We start from the raw sequence: 17,917 nt of genomic DNA, 5'->3' as shown, positions 1-17,917 counted from the left end.
TTGTCTGTTTTTCGGAGATGTTCTTCAATTTGGTTCTGGTTATACCAGAAGCTTGCACCCTTTTGTTATTGGTCTGCGCCACATGGCAGGAGGACGACTCACCCTTCTATCCTGATATAACGGATTAAACGTTAGCCTGGAGTTGCCGTACTTTTTCAATGCCTGACTTCTGACCCTCTCTCAAATTCCAAGCAATTTGATTAGGTCCATGATTTGGTCAGAGAGTAAACAGATGTCATTTGCCTAGCTGAGGCGTGAAAAAATGGAATTGTCCACTAAACTCTTCCACGCCCTCCAGCAACATGATTTGATAATAGTAATTCGTTTTGCCAGAATGCCACTGCTGCTCAGGGAACCCCAAAGACACCTTGCTAGCGTCACCGGGAGTTCTTTCGCAAGGGAGCGAATAAAACGGTGGTCTAAATTTCGTACACTGCTCCACAACGGCCCGCCCAATGGGGTCGAAGAATTTTCATGAAAGTGGGTGAACCTGCAAGAGATACGATAAGTAGTTCCTTGGGGAGACTGCCCCACTTGAAGCATATCATCGACTAGAGGCAGTCCTTCACTTGATTTTATACGGTTGGCAATCGTGGTGACGCCCCTTCCTCTATAAGCTGCTCTCTACCGTAAATTTAAACTCTTGGTCTTCTTATGAGGGTTGATGACAACAACGTCGAACTCACCGAGGAAGAGGCAGTCATTTCTTTGAAAAAAAGGCACCAGGATCCTATTATATCCTCGGAGAGGTATATAAACTGGTACTGGAAAAAGATCGTTGCTTCGCCCGGCGTTTTCGTTGTTTTTCAGCGAACTCGATGTTCTGACTAATATTGGCAAGCGAATTCCCAAATCCCCGGAGAAGTTTCTCTGGCAATTATCCTCATTTTGGATGTGATCAAAGCCAATTACGCCAACGTAACATTTTCGTCTCCATTACCGCAAGAATTCATTGCTTTTTATAGTCAGCCAACACTCAGAACCATAAAGGACGACAGGGCGGAGGACACTGCGTAAAATGCCTTCAATTCTATAAGATGGACACATATACTAGGGATACTATTAGAAAATTCTTTCCACTTGCCAGACTAGTTGAGGGTTAATCTCTCACTACATCGGAGGTAGTACATTGATCCATTCTAAAGCCGAACTTCGGAAAGGCTGTCTACGGTAGTCTGCTAAGATTCGACATGCAAGAGGATTCGTGTCTGATCGGTTATGCAAATGCTGTGATATGATGCGTTCTGCCGAACAGGCGCAAATCAGAAATTGCATGTTAACGAGACGGGTAAGCGGATGGATAACTGCTTGGAGAAAATCAGTACACCTTCATGGTTTTTGGTGTCCAGGGCGGCCATTGGACATTTTCGAAAATTTTGTGGCAACAGCAGTGCAGTCTCCTTTGATTGTCTTACGTTGGAACTATTACGGGATTACTAGGGGAGTGGTCGCGTACTGGTATGTTGTAATTTTCAAAGTATTATAGTTCTTGAAGTGTAGCTTCAACTTGTTTTATTTCTTCAAATGGACTTTCAAGGGATAATTGACGCTCAGCAAAAAAAGGGTAGTTAAAATTGAAGAAATGAAGGAAAGTCTTTTTAAATTGAGACTAGGAAAGCGCTAAGTTCCTTGAGGATCATAAGAGACTTCTGGAATTTAAAGCACCCGCAGATCTGCTGTGCTTCCGTGAAAATAAGGGCAAGGGCAAGGGCCAGAGAATTCATCAGTCACGTCCCGAGGAAACTTCGATCAACGAGAATTACAAGGTGAGAGAGAATTATAAGGTGCTCTAAAAGGGAAATCTTTATCGATGGAAGGACCTATCAGTAATAAACTTAAGTTAAATTAAGAAGGAACCTTGAGGGGATTCGTGGGAAATGAGGAAGAATGTTGAGCAGTCACAGAATCAGACCGCAGTAAGGTTTGAAATAATTTGAATGCCAGAGCAAACTTTAACGTAAACAGGATCCAAGCCGATGGTGATTGGGGGGTGCGCACTACGAGGGACTACATCCCTCCGTTAGGGTTCGGTGGAACGAGGCCACTGATTGCTGTGGATATAAATGTATACCCTCCCATAGAGAATTTGCCTTCCTGGAATCGGAGTTATCGGCCAAGACCTAGGCCTCCAGTGCCAGAAATCCCTGTCTTTAGTCACTATGAGTCGTTCAGAAATCTATTCGAGATTGGCAATGCGGACTGTCTGATGATGTTCCAAAGTAAATTGAAGAGCGGCGCAAAGCGCAAAAGACAGGTAACCTAAGAGTCTATTGATAAAACTATGCCCAAGCATGGGATCTATTGGATCGACGATACAGAAATCGACTAGCCCTGATAGAGAAGGAAGTCCAGGCAATCCAGCTCAAATTTTGCAGAAAGATCCCAGGACGTTAGGGACGGCCCTGTACAGAATGCCATACGTGGTCCAGGACTTCCTAAAGGCAGGATATAACGCTGCTAATGGGTTGCCATTCAACCCTTTTACCTTGACGTAAAAGATGGATGCTTTGACCCGTAGGGAGTTTGACACAGCCTTACGAAATCCCAAAAATTTCGGTCGCATTTGATGTGGTGAACCAGTTTCTCGAGAGTAGACATGTGGTAATGCCTCCCGATTGGGAAGGGAGGAGTGGATTGTAGCAATGTGTTGACCCCAGAAGCAAGAAAAAGATACATAAAGAAATCACACTTCTCGTTAGTTCAATTGGGGAGAAATTGTCAAATTTAAAGTGTTTGACCTGTAATGGGAAGTCATATTGCCTCTGGAAGTCCAAAATCGGCAGATAGTCCCGAAAAGGAAAAGTTTCTTCAGCACCATTTTTGCGTATTTACTGTCCCTCCCATAAGTTCAGGAAAGGAGAACTTTGCAGAAAGGCGCAATTATCTCAAGTGCGATATTTGTACTGGACAGCATCTTACTGTACTGCATCCGATAAAACCGCGGAGATTCATTCGTCCACTGGCAGCGTCAATCATCATGCAAAGAATTCTTCTCGAGCTCCAGTACAATTCTTCCATTGTACCCATTTCAAGCTTACGGCAAAAGATGGCCAGGGAGTTCCAGTGTGATATCTCATCGATCAAGGAAACCAGAGCAATTACATAACCCAGGATTTAGTCCAAAAGCTCGGTTAAAAAAGAAAAGGACAAGCATCGAAGTCTCTGCCGTAGGGGGAGTATCAGCCGGAAAAGTTTCGGCGGTAGTTGGGGTTACTCTTCAGTTGGAGGATGGGTCCGAGATAAAAACGAAAGCGGTGGTGGTGAGAAGGGTTACCAAAGGCTGTCTCCACTAAGGGACTTTTATAAGGGAAGAAGTCAAGAAGAAATCTACTCCACAACACAAGACTACGGTGGATAATGTGAGGACCAGCAGTGCCCCGTTTCGTAATTTACCTCAGTCCACGTATCGTTCGAGGAACTGGATACACGGTTCAGAATGTTTTGGGATATGCCACTGAGTAAGGAGGAAGCTAATCTCGTTGATGATCAGGCATGTGGGGAACTGTACGGAAAAAACATCGTTACTAGAACTGCCATCTTGACAAAAGTAAATTCCAACTTTGCACCTCGTATTAAATCCCTTGGATTGATGACCGACTCCAAGATGAGGCGAAGGATACTTCAAAAATGCCCGCATTACGTGTATTATGAGAGGCGGCGCGGAAAATAATATCAGAGTTGGTAGAGCAGTACGACTTCAAGAGCACGTCAGTCACGAATGTTTCTAACAAGGGAGTTGAAGGGTGTTAAAGAGGCCTCAATTGAGGTAAAATTCAGAGGAGGAACGTAGGAGAAAACTAGACATTTTGGAAGCTCTATTGATGATGTCAACGAAGTGGGAATTGAAACGAAGTTAGTCATCGAATATTACACTCATATCTTGGAAAGAGTTCAGTAGTGAAAGGGGTTGTCCACTTAGAGAATAAGAAAAGGATGCTGGAAAGGGTTCAAAGGACTAGCACATCCAGTGGCATTTGCTGACATTCAGTGTCAGCTTGTTAAGCGACCACCGACGGACCAGAGTATTAAAGTTGGATTGCAAAAGAACACAGCCCAGCGGAGATAAATCAGAGACAAATAATTTAAGGTCGTCTGCATACAGCAGAGGTAGAGGCAAGGTCATTGATAAAAAAACAGAAAGAGGTCATTGATAAAAAAACAGGGGGCCAAGTATAGAGCCTTGGGAATACCAGAGGAAGGAGAGAAGGAACGAGATGAATAACCATGAGAAAAAATTCTGCAGGAACGGTACGGGAATAGGAGGTCAGGAGATGATTGAGGGTGGGAAGTTGAGTAGACAGAATTTGGAAAGGAGAATATTATGGTCAATAGTATGAAAGGCTTTGGAGAAATGAGTATAAATAGCATGTACCTCCTGTCGTAGATTAAAGCATTTAGCAACGAAGTCCGTAAAGATCAGAAGGTTTGAAGCCGTAGATCTATGTTCCATGAAGCAATACTGCTCTTTGACAATGAGGTGACCGAAGTGTGCGGTTAGCTAATTATTGATGTATCTTTCGAGAATTTTGGACTAAGAGGGGAGAAGAGAGATGGGGCGGTAGTTCACAGCAATGGAAGGGTCTCTGCTCTTGCGGGTAGCAATGATAAGGGCCTCTTTCCAGAGATGGGAAAAGTAGCTTTTTTCTTGACTTTTGCTGTAAACTATACACAGGGGGAGGGAACTGTGTTTTCTACAGTTAAGAAGGAAGAGGTTAGGAAGCTCACCGAGGCCAGCTCCGACATTGGAGTCAAGAGTACTAATGGGGAACTCATCCACGGAAGGCGTAAAGAGAGGAATGGCCATAGATTCGGGGCAGTCTACAGTTAGAAGAGGCGCAGAGGGTGGAGTGGTCAAGGCAGAAAACACGAAAGAGAAGTAGGAGTGAAGAAAGTCACAGGATTGTTGTAGGTAGTTGTCAGTGGAGTCAACAAAACTACTGATAGGAGAAGAGAAAGATTGGGTGGGATTACGGCAATAGCGACTGCGGGACCAAAACGGTTTCGTGTTACCGCAGGTAAGGGCGACTTCGACGCTCAACAAGTACCTTTTACGCGCTTTTCTAATCATCGATTTCATAGTGGAGCGCATAGTGGGCAAGGTCGTCGTCATTCTTAGAAGCCCGAAACTTCTTCCGCAGTGCATGTTTCAAGTGAATTTGTTTAAGGATCTCCGTTGTGAGCCAAGTTGGGTGCGATCGCAAGCAAGCAGGGGAAGAAAGGGCAAATAGGAGAGGATATCGGTACTAAGAGCTTGACCACACGTTGAGTTGCATAATATGTGAACTCAGTTGATAGACGCTAAAGCTGAGTTGAGACCGTCAACGTTGGCTTTGTGGAAGTTGAACTTAGTAGATTTCCGCACAGTTTTGGAGCATGAACGAGAGAGCACTGCTTCAAATTCAAGTCGAGGGTGGTGAGCGTCACTTTTGACATACGGGGATGTGCAAGGAAATAAAGAAAGGTGGTGCTCGGGTAGGTCGGAAAGGAAAAGGTTGAGGGTGCGGCCCAAGGAGTTTTTGGTGGTACTGAAAGTCAGGGCAGAGTAATTATTCATAAAGGAAGAATGGGAGAGATTGGAAGGAATTGGAAGGCTAGGATTATTAGACCAGTAGAGAGGTTAAAATCTCCACAGAGGAAAAAATAAAGGGAAGGGAATCTGACAGTAAGGGGTTCATCCAAACTGTCAAACAATTCTTCATACAGGTGGGAAGGGTAAGCACAACGGCGCAACAACTGGTATCCGGTCTAGGCCTGCCTTAATAAGGAACTCCAGACATCCCGGTTTTGCCCGAGGTCCACCAATTCAATATCCCTAAAAGCTGTCTGGCGTCCTGACCAATGCCATCGCTCCAGGCGTATATACAAGATACAATGAACGGGAGAGTTTAGGGCGGAGAGACACGAAGAGCAACATATGAGGAAAGCCAGAGGAGCAGAAAATGAGTTCTGCACGGAGTGTACTTTTATTGCAATTAGGTTTCTGTCACAGCGGAAAGGGGAGTACCCTTCGGGAAGCTCAGGGTTTATTATGACATCGTCCAGCCAGCTTTCGGAGATACAGATGGCATGAAGAGCCCCAGCTTTGTTCTTAAGCCCCTAACATTCTGATAGAACAGAAAGAAAGTAAACACGGATCCGGTTTCATTGCTCGGCGAGGCAGGTGGTTGTCCTGAAATTTACTCGCGATTTACTGCGCTTTTAATGGCTTGGTGAACGCATTTTCAGGCCAGAAAGAAGGATTGCCGATGACGTTCCAATTCGTGACGAAAAGTGATCTTGAAAGACGCTATCATTTGGTCGGTGTTGCAGTCTTTTGTTAGTTTGACATAAGACAGAGGAGAAAGTAAACCAACTTTGCTCTTTATGTATTGCAGTACATCGTCTGTAGAAGTTGCGAACGCTAACCTGAAAATAAATAGCTGTTTGGTGTGTAGGCCACTTTAACTCCGGGACCACTAGCACGGTTGGATGAAATGCCAGGGTATAAAGCAGCGGCGAGAATTGGAGATTCGTTGGCAACCGGAACATGTCAAAAAGTGGAGCGGCTGTGTTCCGATTCGTGATCTGCTGAGGAGGCTGCAGACATTGTCCCGTTGAAGGTGCGATGGTGGGAGACAGGATCGGAAGTTCAGTTGTCCGTAACTCTTAGCTAAGGAACGTAAGGGTGCAAGGGTGAGTACTCAGGGGAAGTGGTTGATCATGAAGAACGCCAACATACTCTAAATGAGTGGCAACTCTCTTGGCATAACGAGCTAAGAGGCTGATTGTGCAAGTGTGGTTAGCCAACTTGTAAGCGACCATGGAGGTTTTTAGTCTTAGCTGCACAAAATTGGGAATAGACAATCGCCTGACGGTGTGTTGTGCCATGGGGCGCCGGACGACGCCAATTACACCTTTTTTTCTTGTGGATGGTGGGATGGGATTCGTCAGCAACTTTATGCAGACGCTGAAAAGCTCTCTCCTGACAATATTGTCAGAGAGATGCTGAGGAGTGCTAATTGACGAAACTATCTTCGGTATTACTTTTAGTTTGAGTCTTGAGTCTAGCGGGCGGAGAGGTCGGATAGGAGCAGATTTCTTGAAGTAACGATTCAGTTCTTCCTCTCCCTTCCTGTTTGCGAAATTCCCTCATCTGAAGCTTTTCTAAGACACTGCCTCGAGGTAATGTGTCAAATTGTTCCAGGCGAATTCCTTGATGACGGGGAGGTATTTAGTTAGTATCCCGACCTCGTGTAAGTGTCACTACCTAACACAAAAAGCAAATTTGGCTTTCACCAGAACTAGGATCCCATCAGGCTGTTGCGATGATATTAAGGATATTTGAAACTGTCAAATGGGGAAAGTCGATTTCCTTTTTAGTATTTTTTCGATATTAGTGAAAGTTTGGTCTTTGGAAGGGTCGTAACTCCCAAGTGTAGCGCTAGCTTGATACCAGGGTACATCATCTAGTTGTAGTTTCTTGTCAGGGGTAAAGCATAACGACTGTTGTGTGTGGGTGTTTTGTAAGAAATAGCGTCAACTTACCTGTACGGTTGGCGGTTTACGAAAATTATTGAGCTCGCCTAATATAAAACTTGGTTTTGGCTTTATCGTCGTCTTTTTTGGCGTCGTCGTTGTCGCACTAAAATCTAAATTTTTCGTATCCACACTAGTCTGTCGTTTGAATGTCGTAAGACTTTGAAGATTTTCTCCGAATTTCTCCTTACTCTGGCGTACGAATGCCTTCAGTTTGGTGGAGCGTCTTTTTATTTGACTCCCACAATTCGGGGAATTGCTTAGTTTGGAAGATATCGGATTTGTTTGCGCTGGAGTTGTATGATTAGCGAAGCCGGTCTTATTCTTTCGCTGTACTATGAACGACCCTAGTCTAGCCGTAAGTCGATTTTTTGGATGAATCGTCTCGGCTTGCCGTTCATGAACGGAAGATGTACGGACTGACAACATCACAATCATAGCCCGTTAATTTTTGATACAAACAGTTTGTCATAATACAGAAAAGTTGTTTCGGGGAGATTTTGTGAGTGTGTTTTGCTTGGGTAGTGGTCGCTTGGCTAGTTTAGAAATTCGACCTGGATCCTACTGATTTCGCCTGGTACTACTCGCAACTTTGATTGAGTATTTCGTAAATCCTGTGTCTCCGATTTCACAAAATAAACTACTTTTCCGTGAAGATTTTTCGTTTGATTGACTGTCCTGGTATCGTTTCAGCATCTAATACTGCTTGAGGTCGCTGTGAGCATTTTTGATTACGTGTTCAGGTCTCTTTGTAGGAATCCTTCTCAATCCATTTCAGCCCCACTTCATTACCCGTCACCAGGATCCTTTTCCTCTTGAATAATGTAGCGCGTGAAAAGGATTTCAAAAGAATTATGGACCAGCTCCACACGAGTATTATCCTGAAATCAAATTAAGTTGATGACTCGAATTCGAAAATTAGCTCAAAGTACAGTCGATTCAGGCGTTGGCACGTTTCCGTCCCGGGTACAACACACTCGAAATTAAAAGGGAAACGAGCTGTTTTAGGAGTGTCGCAGAGTCGGAGGCTGCAGGACGATGATTGCGACAAACATACCTGAAGTCATGGCCAAAGGCTCTTTTATTGCGCTTCCTTTCTGTTCGAAATGCTCCGAGTGTTTTTCTTGCTGGACGTGGTTAAGGATAATGGGTATGCCTTTGTGCGAAATTAACTCCATGCTGCAGGAGCCGGTGTACTCCCTTTTCTAGGATCTCGTTATTTCCTTTCAATTACACCGAGTCGGAGCTATACAAATTACGTTTTGAACTCGAGCGAGTTGGTTTTATTGCTCAGGTTCCTGCTACTTCCGCCATTGAGTTGTGGCCATGGAGTAGTCGTAGAAAACAAGGGGCCGTCGGAGGCTATAATCGATGATTAACAAGCATTTACGTGCTCCTTTTGATTCTTTCCTTTTTTCCGTTTGCGTTCTAGGTGCTTTGATGAGTATTCCGGGAGCAAACAAAAAACGAAGAGAAAGACTTAAGTCACTTGGGAGAAATATCTCTTTTTAACTATTCCTGGTTTATGGTGTTTTGATTCGAGTTTCACGTGATGATCCTTTCCTTGCGTCTGCTTATGTGTGGTTGAATTTTGCGATTTTCTTCTGCTTTAATTGGATTAAATCCTTAGAAGTGAAGGACTTTTCATCTCAGCCATCAGAAGTGGTTACTCCTCGTTGTGATGTGGTTTCCAAGCCTGAAAATATAAAAAATTGCAAGGATTGTAAATATCTTTTGGGATTTAAATGTATCTTTTTTTGTTGCAAAAGGTTTTTATCTTTAAGGCCAATTTCTTTGAATTAAAAATTAAAGTCAAAGTAAGTTGCTCTTCATTTGGTTCGGTCCGATATCATGGATGCCGACTTAGGACTCCTTAATCCCTAAACACTCCCCTCCCTCCCTTTGATTTGTTTCGCATTTAACTTTCTTGTTAAATATTTGTTGTTTTTCTCTTTTTACAGGTAAGGACAGTTGATTCTTTTTCTTCTATTAAGGTAAGGATAAAGTTTTATGCCATCACTAATGTGTACACTCCAGTTCATATTTCGCGTAAACCCGATAGTTGGGTTGGTCAAGTTGCTCCCTGGTTACCAAATCTGACTTCTCTCCCATCAATCTCTACGTTTTTCACGTTAAGCAGCTATCCATCCTCCAACTTTTCTGTGGCACCTTGCCGGCTCTATATGCATCGGACCCAAATTTGCATAGGTAAACCGGGAAGTGCTAGTTTCTAGTTGGGTAATAGTCAATCCCGCCATCCCTTGTGTTGACGCCTTAAATTAATTTTACAATCTACTTTAAATTTCAGCCAAGGGGTCACAGAAGGTATGAATTTTCTTGTTTTTACCTAAGGTCCTTTTATGCGTATCCGCTTGATGGGCTTGCAGATTAGATTGGATTGAACCCTGCTTGGAAGCTGCAGTTAAAATTAGAAGAGTAACTGATGGAATAACTTCACCAATTTTATTTAGTTGCCATTTACCTCTTAGTAGGGCAAAGGGCGTTAACCATACCTAAATGCTCCCCTTATGATTTCCTGAGACGTCTGCACTCTTTCTCCACTATTCTGCACCAGGGCCCGTAGCACGACCCACTCGTCGACCATCTTGGGAGAGTGGATTCCACTGCATGGTTTAGCCAGCAATGCAGTTGTCACCCCTTCATAATGTATGATTTATCCACTGCCACTTTCGCCTTCCGATCACAGTTCTCGGTTTGAGATAGTACCAGGCCAGCGTACTCCGGTGGTACGATTCAGACAGGTATTGAGGAAGGCCTGGACCTTTGGAGTAACAATGGGGCTCACCTTCCATGTGCTACTCCCATATAGTGACACAGTTTCAACTTTATTTTAGACAAGGCAATGAAAATGGTTTTGCGTTGTTAATGCACAGGCCAACACCCAATTTGGTACCACCGTCTGCAGAAATCATGCTCAAATTGATCGATGCCCATTAATGCAGGTAGGGAGGGTACGGTGATCCGTCAGAGGGAGAACCTTGATTTTGTTGGTGTTTGTTTTCAGTCCTACTCTACTTGCCTTTCTTTCGAAATCCAGAGCCAAGGTCCGTGACCTGATGAGAGGGCAAACAGATATTGTCTGGTAGACAGGTATCCCTTTAGTTGTCACTCTCACAATGTGGGCGAATCCTCGTAACGATCATCCCCTTGTTCCACTCTCTGGGAACGATTTTTGATTCCCAAGATTTCCGTACGAGTAGAAGCAGCAGATCTGCAGTAACTTCAGGGGTACGGCTTTACTCCGTTTGAGTTTCATTCATGGGCGAAATAATTTCTCTTTCGCTTAGGAGATCAGTCTTATCCGAATTTCACGGCGACAAGCTTTTTTATCGACAAGAGCAAGCTTTACTGGAAGTGATGCGGTTAAGAGCCGTGGTGAAGTCTGTCAGAAGAAAAGAGTCCCAGCTCAGAGTGAATCTTGTGGTAGTCCTCAGAAACAATACGATAACGGATTCGAGTCTGTTACCATTTGGCTTCCCAGAGTACAAACGCACATTGCCGCAAGAGGGAGAAGAGAAGAGTGCTAACATCTTGCTCCGTTTAGGCCCAGAATGTCCAGTTTATTTGGTTGGAGAAACCGTACATTTTGAGGACTCTTGCTACCGTTTTCGAGGAGTGCACACATTCCAGAAACCAATTATAGTCGGTTTTCTATAGCCAAAGTTCGTAGTCGTGAGGCCAGTCCCGATCTGAGGGGTTGTTGAAGTTTTGGTCGCACCAAAATTTAAAAATTTGCAGATTGCTAGCCTACGAATTTCTGCCCCTTTTAGTCGTCTCTTGCGATAAGCAGGGAATTTCGGTCTCATGGAATTTCTTATAAAGTTCTGTGAAAATTTTTCGATGGGGAGGGTCGCTCGATTTTGCGTCGATTCTGACACCATTACTAGTCCGGATTTCTCGATCTCCTATTTAAAATTTGCCCGCCATCATCTTTTCTGAGCTCTACTAAAATCCTGCCGGGAACGCCCAATGAAACGTCAGATAATGCTTGTGGGTTCCTGCCATCAACATTTGTTTTGGTTTTTTGTGAAACAAAATCCTTTTTAGAATCGCGTCGATGTCTGTCTGTCCATCTATCACTCTGCCGATCACAACCAAATTTATTCAGAAACGGCTAGACCGATTGTCACGAAAGTTAGTGGAAGTGTGTGGTCTGTGGATCCCTTTACATACAGTAAGTGGCGCCATTTTGTGTTAAGTTTAAGGGGTGCTCCCCATACATGCGAAAGGAGAGTGCAACATTTTTTTTACAGAATGTGGGGTATCAAATGAAAGAGCTCAATCTGTGCTTTTCGAAACTTCCCATAATTCACCTGGTCGTGAAACGTAGCGGAGGGAGGACTCAAAATATGACCATCAAAAATTGTAACAGGTCCCGTTCTTACAACCTATCCCAACGAAAAATCTGAAAAAAATCACGCCACTGTGGTCTAAACGAAATCTAGGTCTCAAAATACATCCCGTTTCGATATCTACACAAATAAAGTTAATAATAGTATAGCAGCATAAAAAAATTAAGTCGGAAGTTCCCTTAAGTTCATGCTAGAAGTACAAAATTCAGCAGGCAGTAACATAAGGGATAATATAAGGCATGATTTTGGGAAGTTTGAAGGGAATCCAACTATTATTAACAAAGTTATAGAAGGAGAAACTTTTATATTTTATGTGAATTTCATGCATTCTAAAACGTGTATGAGGTTGTACCGACCCGAGGGTTTCGCGCTCACCCCCAGGGACGCAAGATGTTTGGCAGCGTTGCACGTATTGACCTGTCGAACTGAAGAAGCCATCCGGTTAACACCTAACCTACAATTTCATTAATTTCTTTTCGCTTAAATAAAACCGTTGTGTGCGTGCTGAAAAACTGGTGTATGCCATACCTAAGGACTCGAGAGCATATTTGGTGACCCCGCTAAAGTAGATTTGCATTTAAGAATGCCGAATAGCAATTTCTACGACGCCAGCGAAGGCCAGGCTCACGCTGTTTTAAGTGCCGTAGCCGCTCTTGCTGAGGTAAACGCAATTGCCCTTAAGCTACTCCCCTTCTGACAAAGCTAGCCAGATCTGTGGTTTGTACGTGTCGACACGCAATTCCGAAACATTCCTGCTACGAGCAACGCAGCGCGATTCGACAAAGTTGTAGCCGAGCTAGGTATGCCAATTCTGGCCCACGTGGTGGACACCAGGTGCTTAAGGAAAGGCTTCTCACCATGTTTGGCATCACCGAAGAGGAGAGGACGCGTCAACCCCTTTTCGATCTGGAGCTGGACAATCAGCGTTGGCGCAATTTCTGCGTCACCTACCGTGCACCACCTGGAGATCCGCGCCAAAGTCTCTAGTGAAATTGCTGTGGTTACACCGCCTCCCGCCCCGCATTCGCGCATTCGTAGCCGCTAACGACCAGGATGACCTGGAGAGGTTAGCTATCACCGCAGATCGCGTCGCCAGAGTCTCCGTGTCGGACGGCATATTGAGCATTCAAAACGAAACTAACTCGCAGCGCGTTCCCGAGATTGACTCCTTGGCGAAGGAGATTCAAAAGCTGCAGTTGGGAATAAGCCGCATCAGCGCGCCATCCCGCCTGCGCACCTCATCAAATTGTAGCACGTACGGTTCCTCACGGCAAGTGCCCCCGCCTTGCAATTGAGGTTAGCAACCAAGCTTGCTATTTTCACAGACGGTTTGGCAACGCCGCTCACCGTGTTGATTTCCGAAGTGGCAGCCGGAAAACGTAGCCGAGCAGGCAACAACTAGTGCTTCCTCAAGGAATCGCCCGGAGAAGCTCCCAGTGGATACAGGGCTAGATGTTTCCGTCGTTCTAGCCTCCTTCGCACGTAATGCCCAGAAGGCGTCCTCGTACAAGTTGTTTGCAGCCAACGCAACCCCTTCAGCACGCATGATAATAAAATTTTCACATTATCACTACGCCCCACGCATCTAGTCCGCTGGCGGTTTTGCATCGCCAAGGTGTCGCACTCTATCCTAGGCGCCGATTTTATCAAGCATTTTGGACTAGTCGTCGATATAAAAACCAGAAACTCTTGGACCCTGCCACACACGCCTCCGCATTCGGTATGGTCAGTCAAAATGTCCACCGGACTGTATCGACTGTCAGCAGGACCTCCCCGTACTCGGCGTTATTGAAGAATTTTCCAGAGCCCACGAACCCTGCGTTAATCATAGCTGCCCCTACTCACGGCACACGACACTGCATCACGAACGTCAGCTCACCCACCGCGCTAGCAGGCTTAACCCTAAAAAGTTAAAAGTTGCAAATGAGGAGTTCCAGCTCATGATAAGCAAAGGTTACTGCCGACCTTCCACAAGTTCTTGGGCAAACCCCCTACACCTCTTGCTAAAGAAAGGCGGTTCCTGGCGCTCGTGCGGAGTATATTGTCGTCTAAATGCTGTGACCTCCCCGGACAAATACCCGACACATCGAGGATGTCACCATGAATATTGCTGGCAAACATGTGTTTTTCAAAATCGACTTGTTGAAGGTCTGCCATCAAACATCCGTCGCCGAAAGCGATGTCCCAAAACGGCGGTCACTATACCGTTCAGTCTGTTTGAGTTTACGGCGACAACCTTCGGTCTCCGAAAAGCGGCGCAAACTTTTCAACATTTTATGGACGAGGTCTTGTAAGGACTGTTGCTTTTGTCGTTCATGTCTATATTGGTTATAACAGAGTCGAACAAAGAGTATATGGAGCACTTGCGAACGTCTCACGAAGTTTGGCATAGTCATCAACGTTTATAAATGCGTTTTCGGTGTGAACGAGCTGGAGTCTGGGGTAGATAAAATCCGTAAATTCAAGAAACCGGCCACCGTCATGGACCTCCGACAATTCGTCGGGACCATTTACTTTTATCGATCTTTCGTCCACAACGCCGCTACGCTGCAAGCCCCGCTCGACAGAAGCCGAGGATGCCTTCAAAGGGTGCAGAAACAATCTAGCCGATACCGTACTATTCCTGCATTTCCAGGCCAATGCCCTTTGAGACTTACTATCGCCGAAAAAAATGGAGTTGCAGCCTGAAGATACTACTTTGGATATATACTGAAATAGTAAGGCTATCTATGGAGAACCGAACTCAGCACACAAGCCAGGGAATTACATAAGCTCTAAAGGCTGGTTTACGTGTGTATCAGTGGGGCAATGAGTGCATGCCCATCGGCATCCCTGGAGGTCCTTCTGGGATTAATCCCTCTCCATCTGCACATACAGATGCAGACAAGCAGGGCAATATTCAGGCTGGCCGGTAGTACCAGTGAGGCGAGGAGCTGCCTAAATCGAAGGAAGATTGATATTCTTTCTAGGCGGTATCCCGAATTACTGATACCAAGGGATAACATGACAACGAGGTTTCACTTCGGTAAGAAGTTTGAAACACGTTGGTGTAACAAGGCAAACTGGTAGAGCGTGGCTGCGACATACGGCTTAAACCAGCAACTGATTACTTGGTACATTGGCGGATCCTTCACAGCAGAGGCAACGGGTGGCGGTGTCATTGGTCCAAGGAAAATATACTTTGAGCCAATGGGCGGGCACACTAGCATATTCCAAGCGGAAATTTACATAGACAAATGCGCTCTTTTAATCTGCAAAGGAACTACAGGGGGCAGATCATAGCTATTCTCACTGATAGTCAAGCAGCGATCAAGGAACTATGGTTCAACTAGGTGAACTCTAAACTGGTGTGGGAATGCCTTGAGAGACTGAATACACTCGGCTCGTCCAACAAGGTCTGGATGCTTTGGATTCCAGGCCATACTGGGTTGGAACGCAGCGAGGCAACGGACTAACTAGCCAAGAAGGGACCAGGGACGCCTTTATATGGGTCAGAACCTTTCTGTGGAATCGGAAACGGTTTCATGGCTATGACTCTGAGAAATGAAGAGAAACGGTTGAGGGAACTATGCTGGGCGGGCTCAGGGATGGAGCAGTCTAGGGTGCTTATTGGGGGATATGATCCCATGCGCACAAAGGATTGCTTAAACCTCACCAAAAAGAACCTCCGAATCCGAATAGTGGGAATTCTCACTGGTCATTGCTAGGGATATCTACGGACACTGCCTGCAGGTTTTGTGACGAGTATGACGAAACCTCTATATACGTTCTGGGACAGTGTCCGGCACTTGTGCAAAGTAGGTCGAGGCATCTGGGAGAACCCTTAATATCAGATACAAAGCTAAAAGTTTTGAAAGTATGGAACATACTGAAGTTCCTGACGGTTATAGGCCCGCTTGAGACACTATGATCAATAGGTACACTATAACCTGTAAAAGGGGCCCAATAGTTCTTTAAGGACGCGGTGCGACTTTCGCCTAACAGAATAATAATAATGCTATCGACGATTTCCATAGTCGGCGCAGTCCTGAATCTATAACAAAGTAAACAGTGGTTCCTGTTCCTGCTTTTTATCAAAAGAAACTAGATCGGGACGATCTACTCGAACTACATCAACGAGTCGCATGAGACATCGACGCAGCGTATTGCCTATGCAAGCACGCGTGCTTCAGCAACGACGGCTGGGCAACATAACCTTATCAATCTTCTCCCCGTCGGCACAAGGACGTATCTGCCAACAGTCATCGTTCATTGTGACACCGAACTTTGGAGCGTCTCTCGAGGGGAGGGGGATATATATCAATATCAATTATTCAAGACGGACATATGTATGTAATCATATGTATATGTAAATGAAGCGTCGGGGTAATGCCTATTATTATTATTTTGTTAAGGGAAAGTCGCACCGCGTCCTTGAAGAACTATTGTGCCCCTTTTACTGGTTATAGTGTACCCGTTGATCATAGTATCTCAAGCAGGCCAGTAACCGTTAGGAACTTTAGTATGTTCCCCACTTCCAGAAGTTTCAGCTTTGCATCTGGTATTAAGTGTTCTCCCAGATGTATCGACCTACTTTGCACAAGTGCTGGACACTGTCCCAGGACGTGCATAGAGGTTTCGTCCTCCTCCTCACAGAACCTGCAGGCAGTGTCCGTAGATATCCCTAGCTTCCCTAGGTGGTAGTGGAGCCGACAATGACCAGTGAGAATTCCCACTATGATTCGGAGGTTCTATGTAATGCCTAATTCAGATAGATATATTTGTACATTGCACATCTTGTACATCTTTGCAAGGGATGAGCTAGTATTTGCTGCCTTCTCTCGCACATAATCCAAGTGTCCCTTGAAACAGCTTGGCATCGATCATCACCCCCAGGTATTTGAAAATTGATTTTGAGACGACCTCACGATTACCAGCCCGGATGTTAACAGTGTTGTTCTTTCTACGGTTGATAATGAGGACCGCCTCCGTCTTTTCGTCCGCCAGGTCTAGCTTGGCCATTCGTAACCGTGACTTGATGGTATGAACGACTTCATTTGCATAAAGCTCCACATTCTCGGGATGCTTTGCAATTGCAACTACCGCCAGGTCATCCGCAAAACCAATCAGCGTTGCCTCCTCCGGCACGCGTAGGCCAAGCACTCCGTCGTACATTATGTTCCACAGCAGTGGTCCCAATACAGAACCTTGAAGCACACCTACTGTCACAATGTACTCTTTCGTTCTGTCGTCCATCTCGTACCAAAGAAGTCTGTCCGAAAGGTAACTCTCGATTAGCCGAGCCAAGTAACTAGGAACACCCAGTTTGGCCAAAGCGCCTTTAATCCAACCCCAGTTGTCTGAGTTAAAAGCATTTTTGACGTCCAGCGTTACCAGATCACAGCATTTACCCATGGCCGTTGTATTTCGAGCCAATTTCACGACCTTTGCTACTGCATCGACCGTAGAACGGGCTCGCCGAAACCCAAATTGCCGCTCTGAAAGACCACCCGCTAGCTCGATGAACGGGAATAGTCTGTTGTATATCACCCTCTCCAACATCTTACCCATGGTGTCTAAGAGACAAATAGGTCGATATGAAGAGGGCACATCGGGTGGTTTTTGAGACTTCGGTAGCAACACCAGCTTTTGCCTCTTCCACTGGGCGGGAAATACTCCTTTCCCCATGCACGATTCGAATGTGCTTGCAAACCACCTTGGTCTGGCCTTGAACGCCACCTTTGGAGCCTTGTTCCAATCCCGGAGCCTTGATATCCTCAGTACGTCCGCAGATTTCCCGAAGTTCCTCTTGGGTAACATCAGGGATGGAGAAGACATCCTGCTGAGCTGCTAGTTGGGGTTCACTTTCATCCGGCTCTTGCTGCGGGGAAAGAGTTTTAATTATTTGCAACAAGAGCCATGGGCATGTCACTTGAAGTGATTTTTGCCCGCGGATCTTGTTCATTACAACTTGGTAGGCTGTACCCCACGGATTCGTATTAGCTTCCATGCAGAGCTTCTGGTAGCATTCCCGCTGGTTTCTCCGTATG

General features: G+C 45.3%; 1 protein-coding gene across 3 annotated transcripts in view; it reads right to left on the bottom strand.

Annotated features, from left to right (window-relative positions):
- LOC119660349 overlaps nt 1–17,917 on the bottom strand; it is a 585,741-nt gene that overhangs the window by 151,621 nt on the left and 416,203 nt on the right. For all 3 annotated transcript variants that reach the window (XM_038068845.1, XM_038068843.1, XM_038068844.1), the window contains one exon: nt 7,525–9,211. In XM_038068845.1, coding sequence (XP_037924773.1) covers nt 7,525–7,953 — 429 coding nt within the window. In that variant the 5' untranslated portion in view covers nt 7,954–9,211. The remainder of the gene's footprint in view (nt 1–7,524; nt 9,212–17,917) is intronic.

The sequence above is a fragment of the Hermetia illucens genome, chromosome 6 (genome assembly GCF_905115235.1).
Source record: "Hermetia illucens chromosome 6, iHerIll2.2.curated.20191125, whole genome shotgun sequence".
NCBI lineage: Eukaryota > Metazoa > Arthropoda > Insecta > Diptera > Stratiomyidae > Hermetia > Hermetia illucens.
This window is presented reverse-complemented; position numbering and strand designations above follow the sequence as displayed.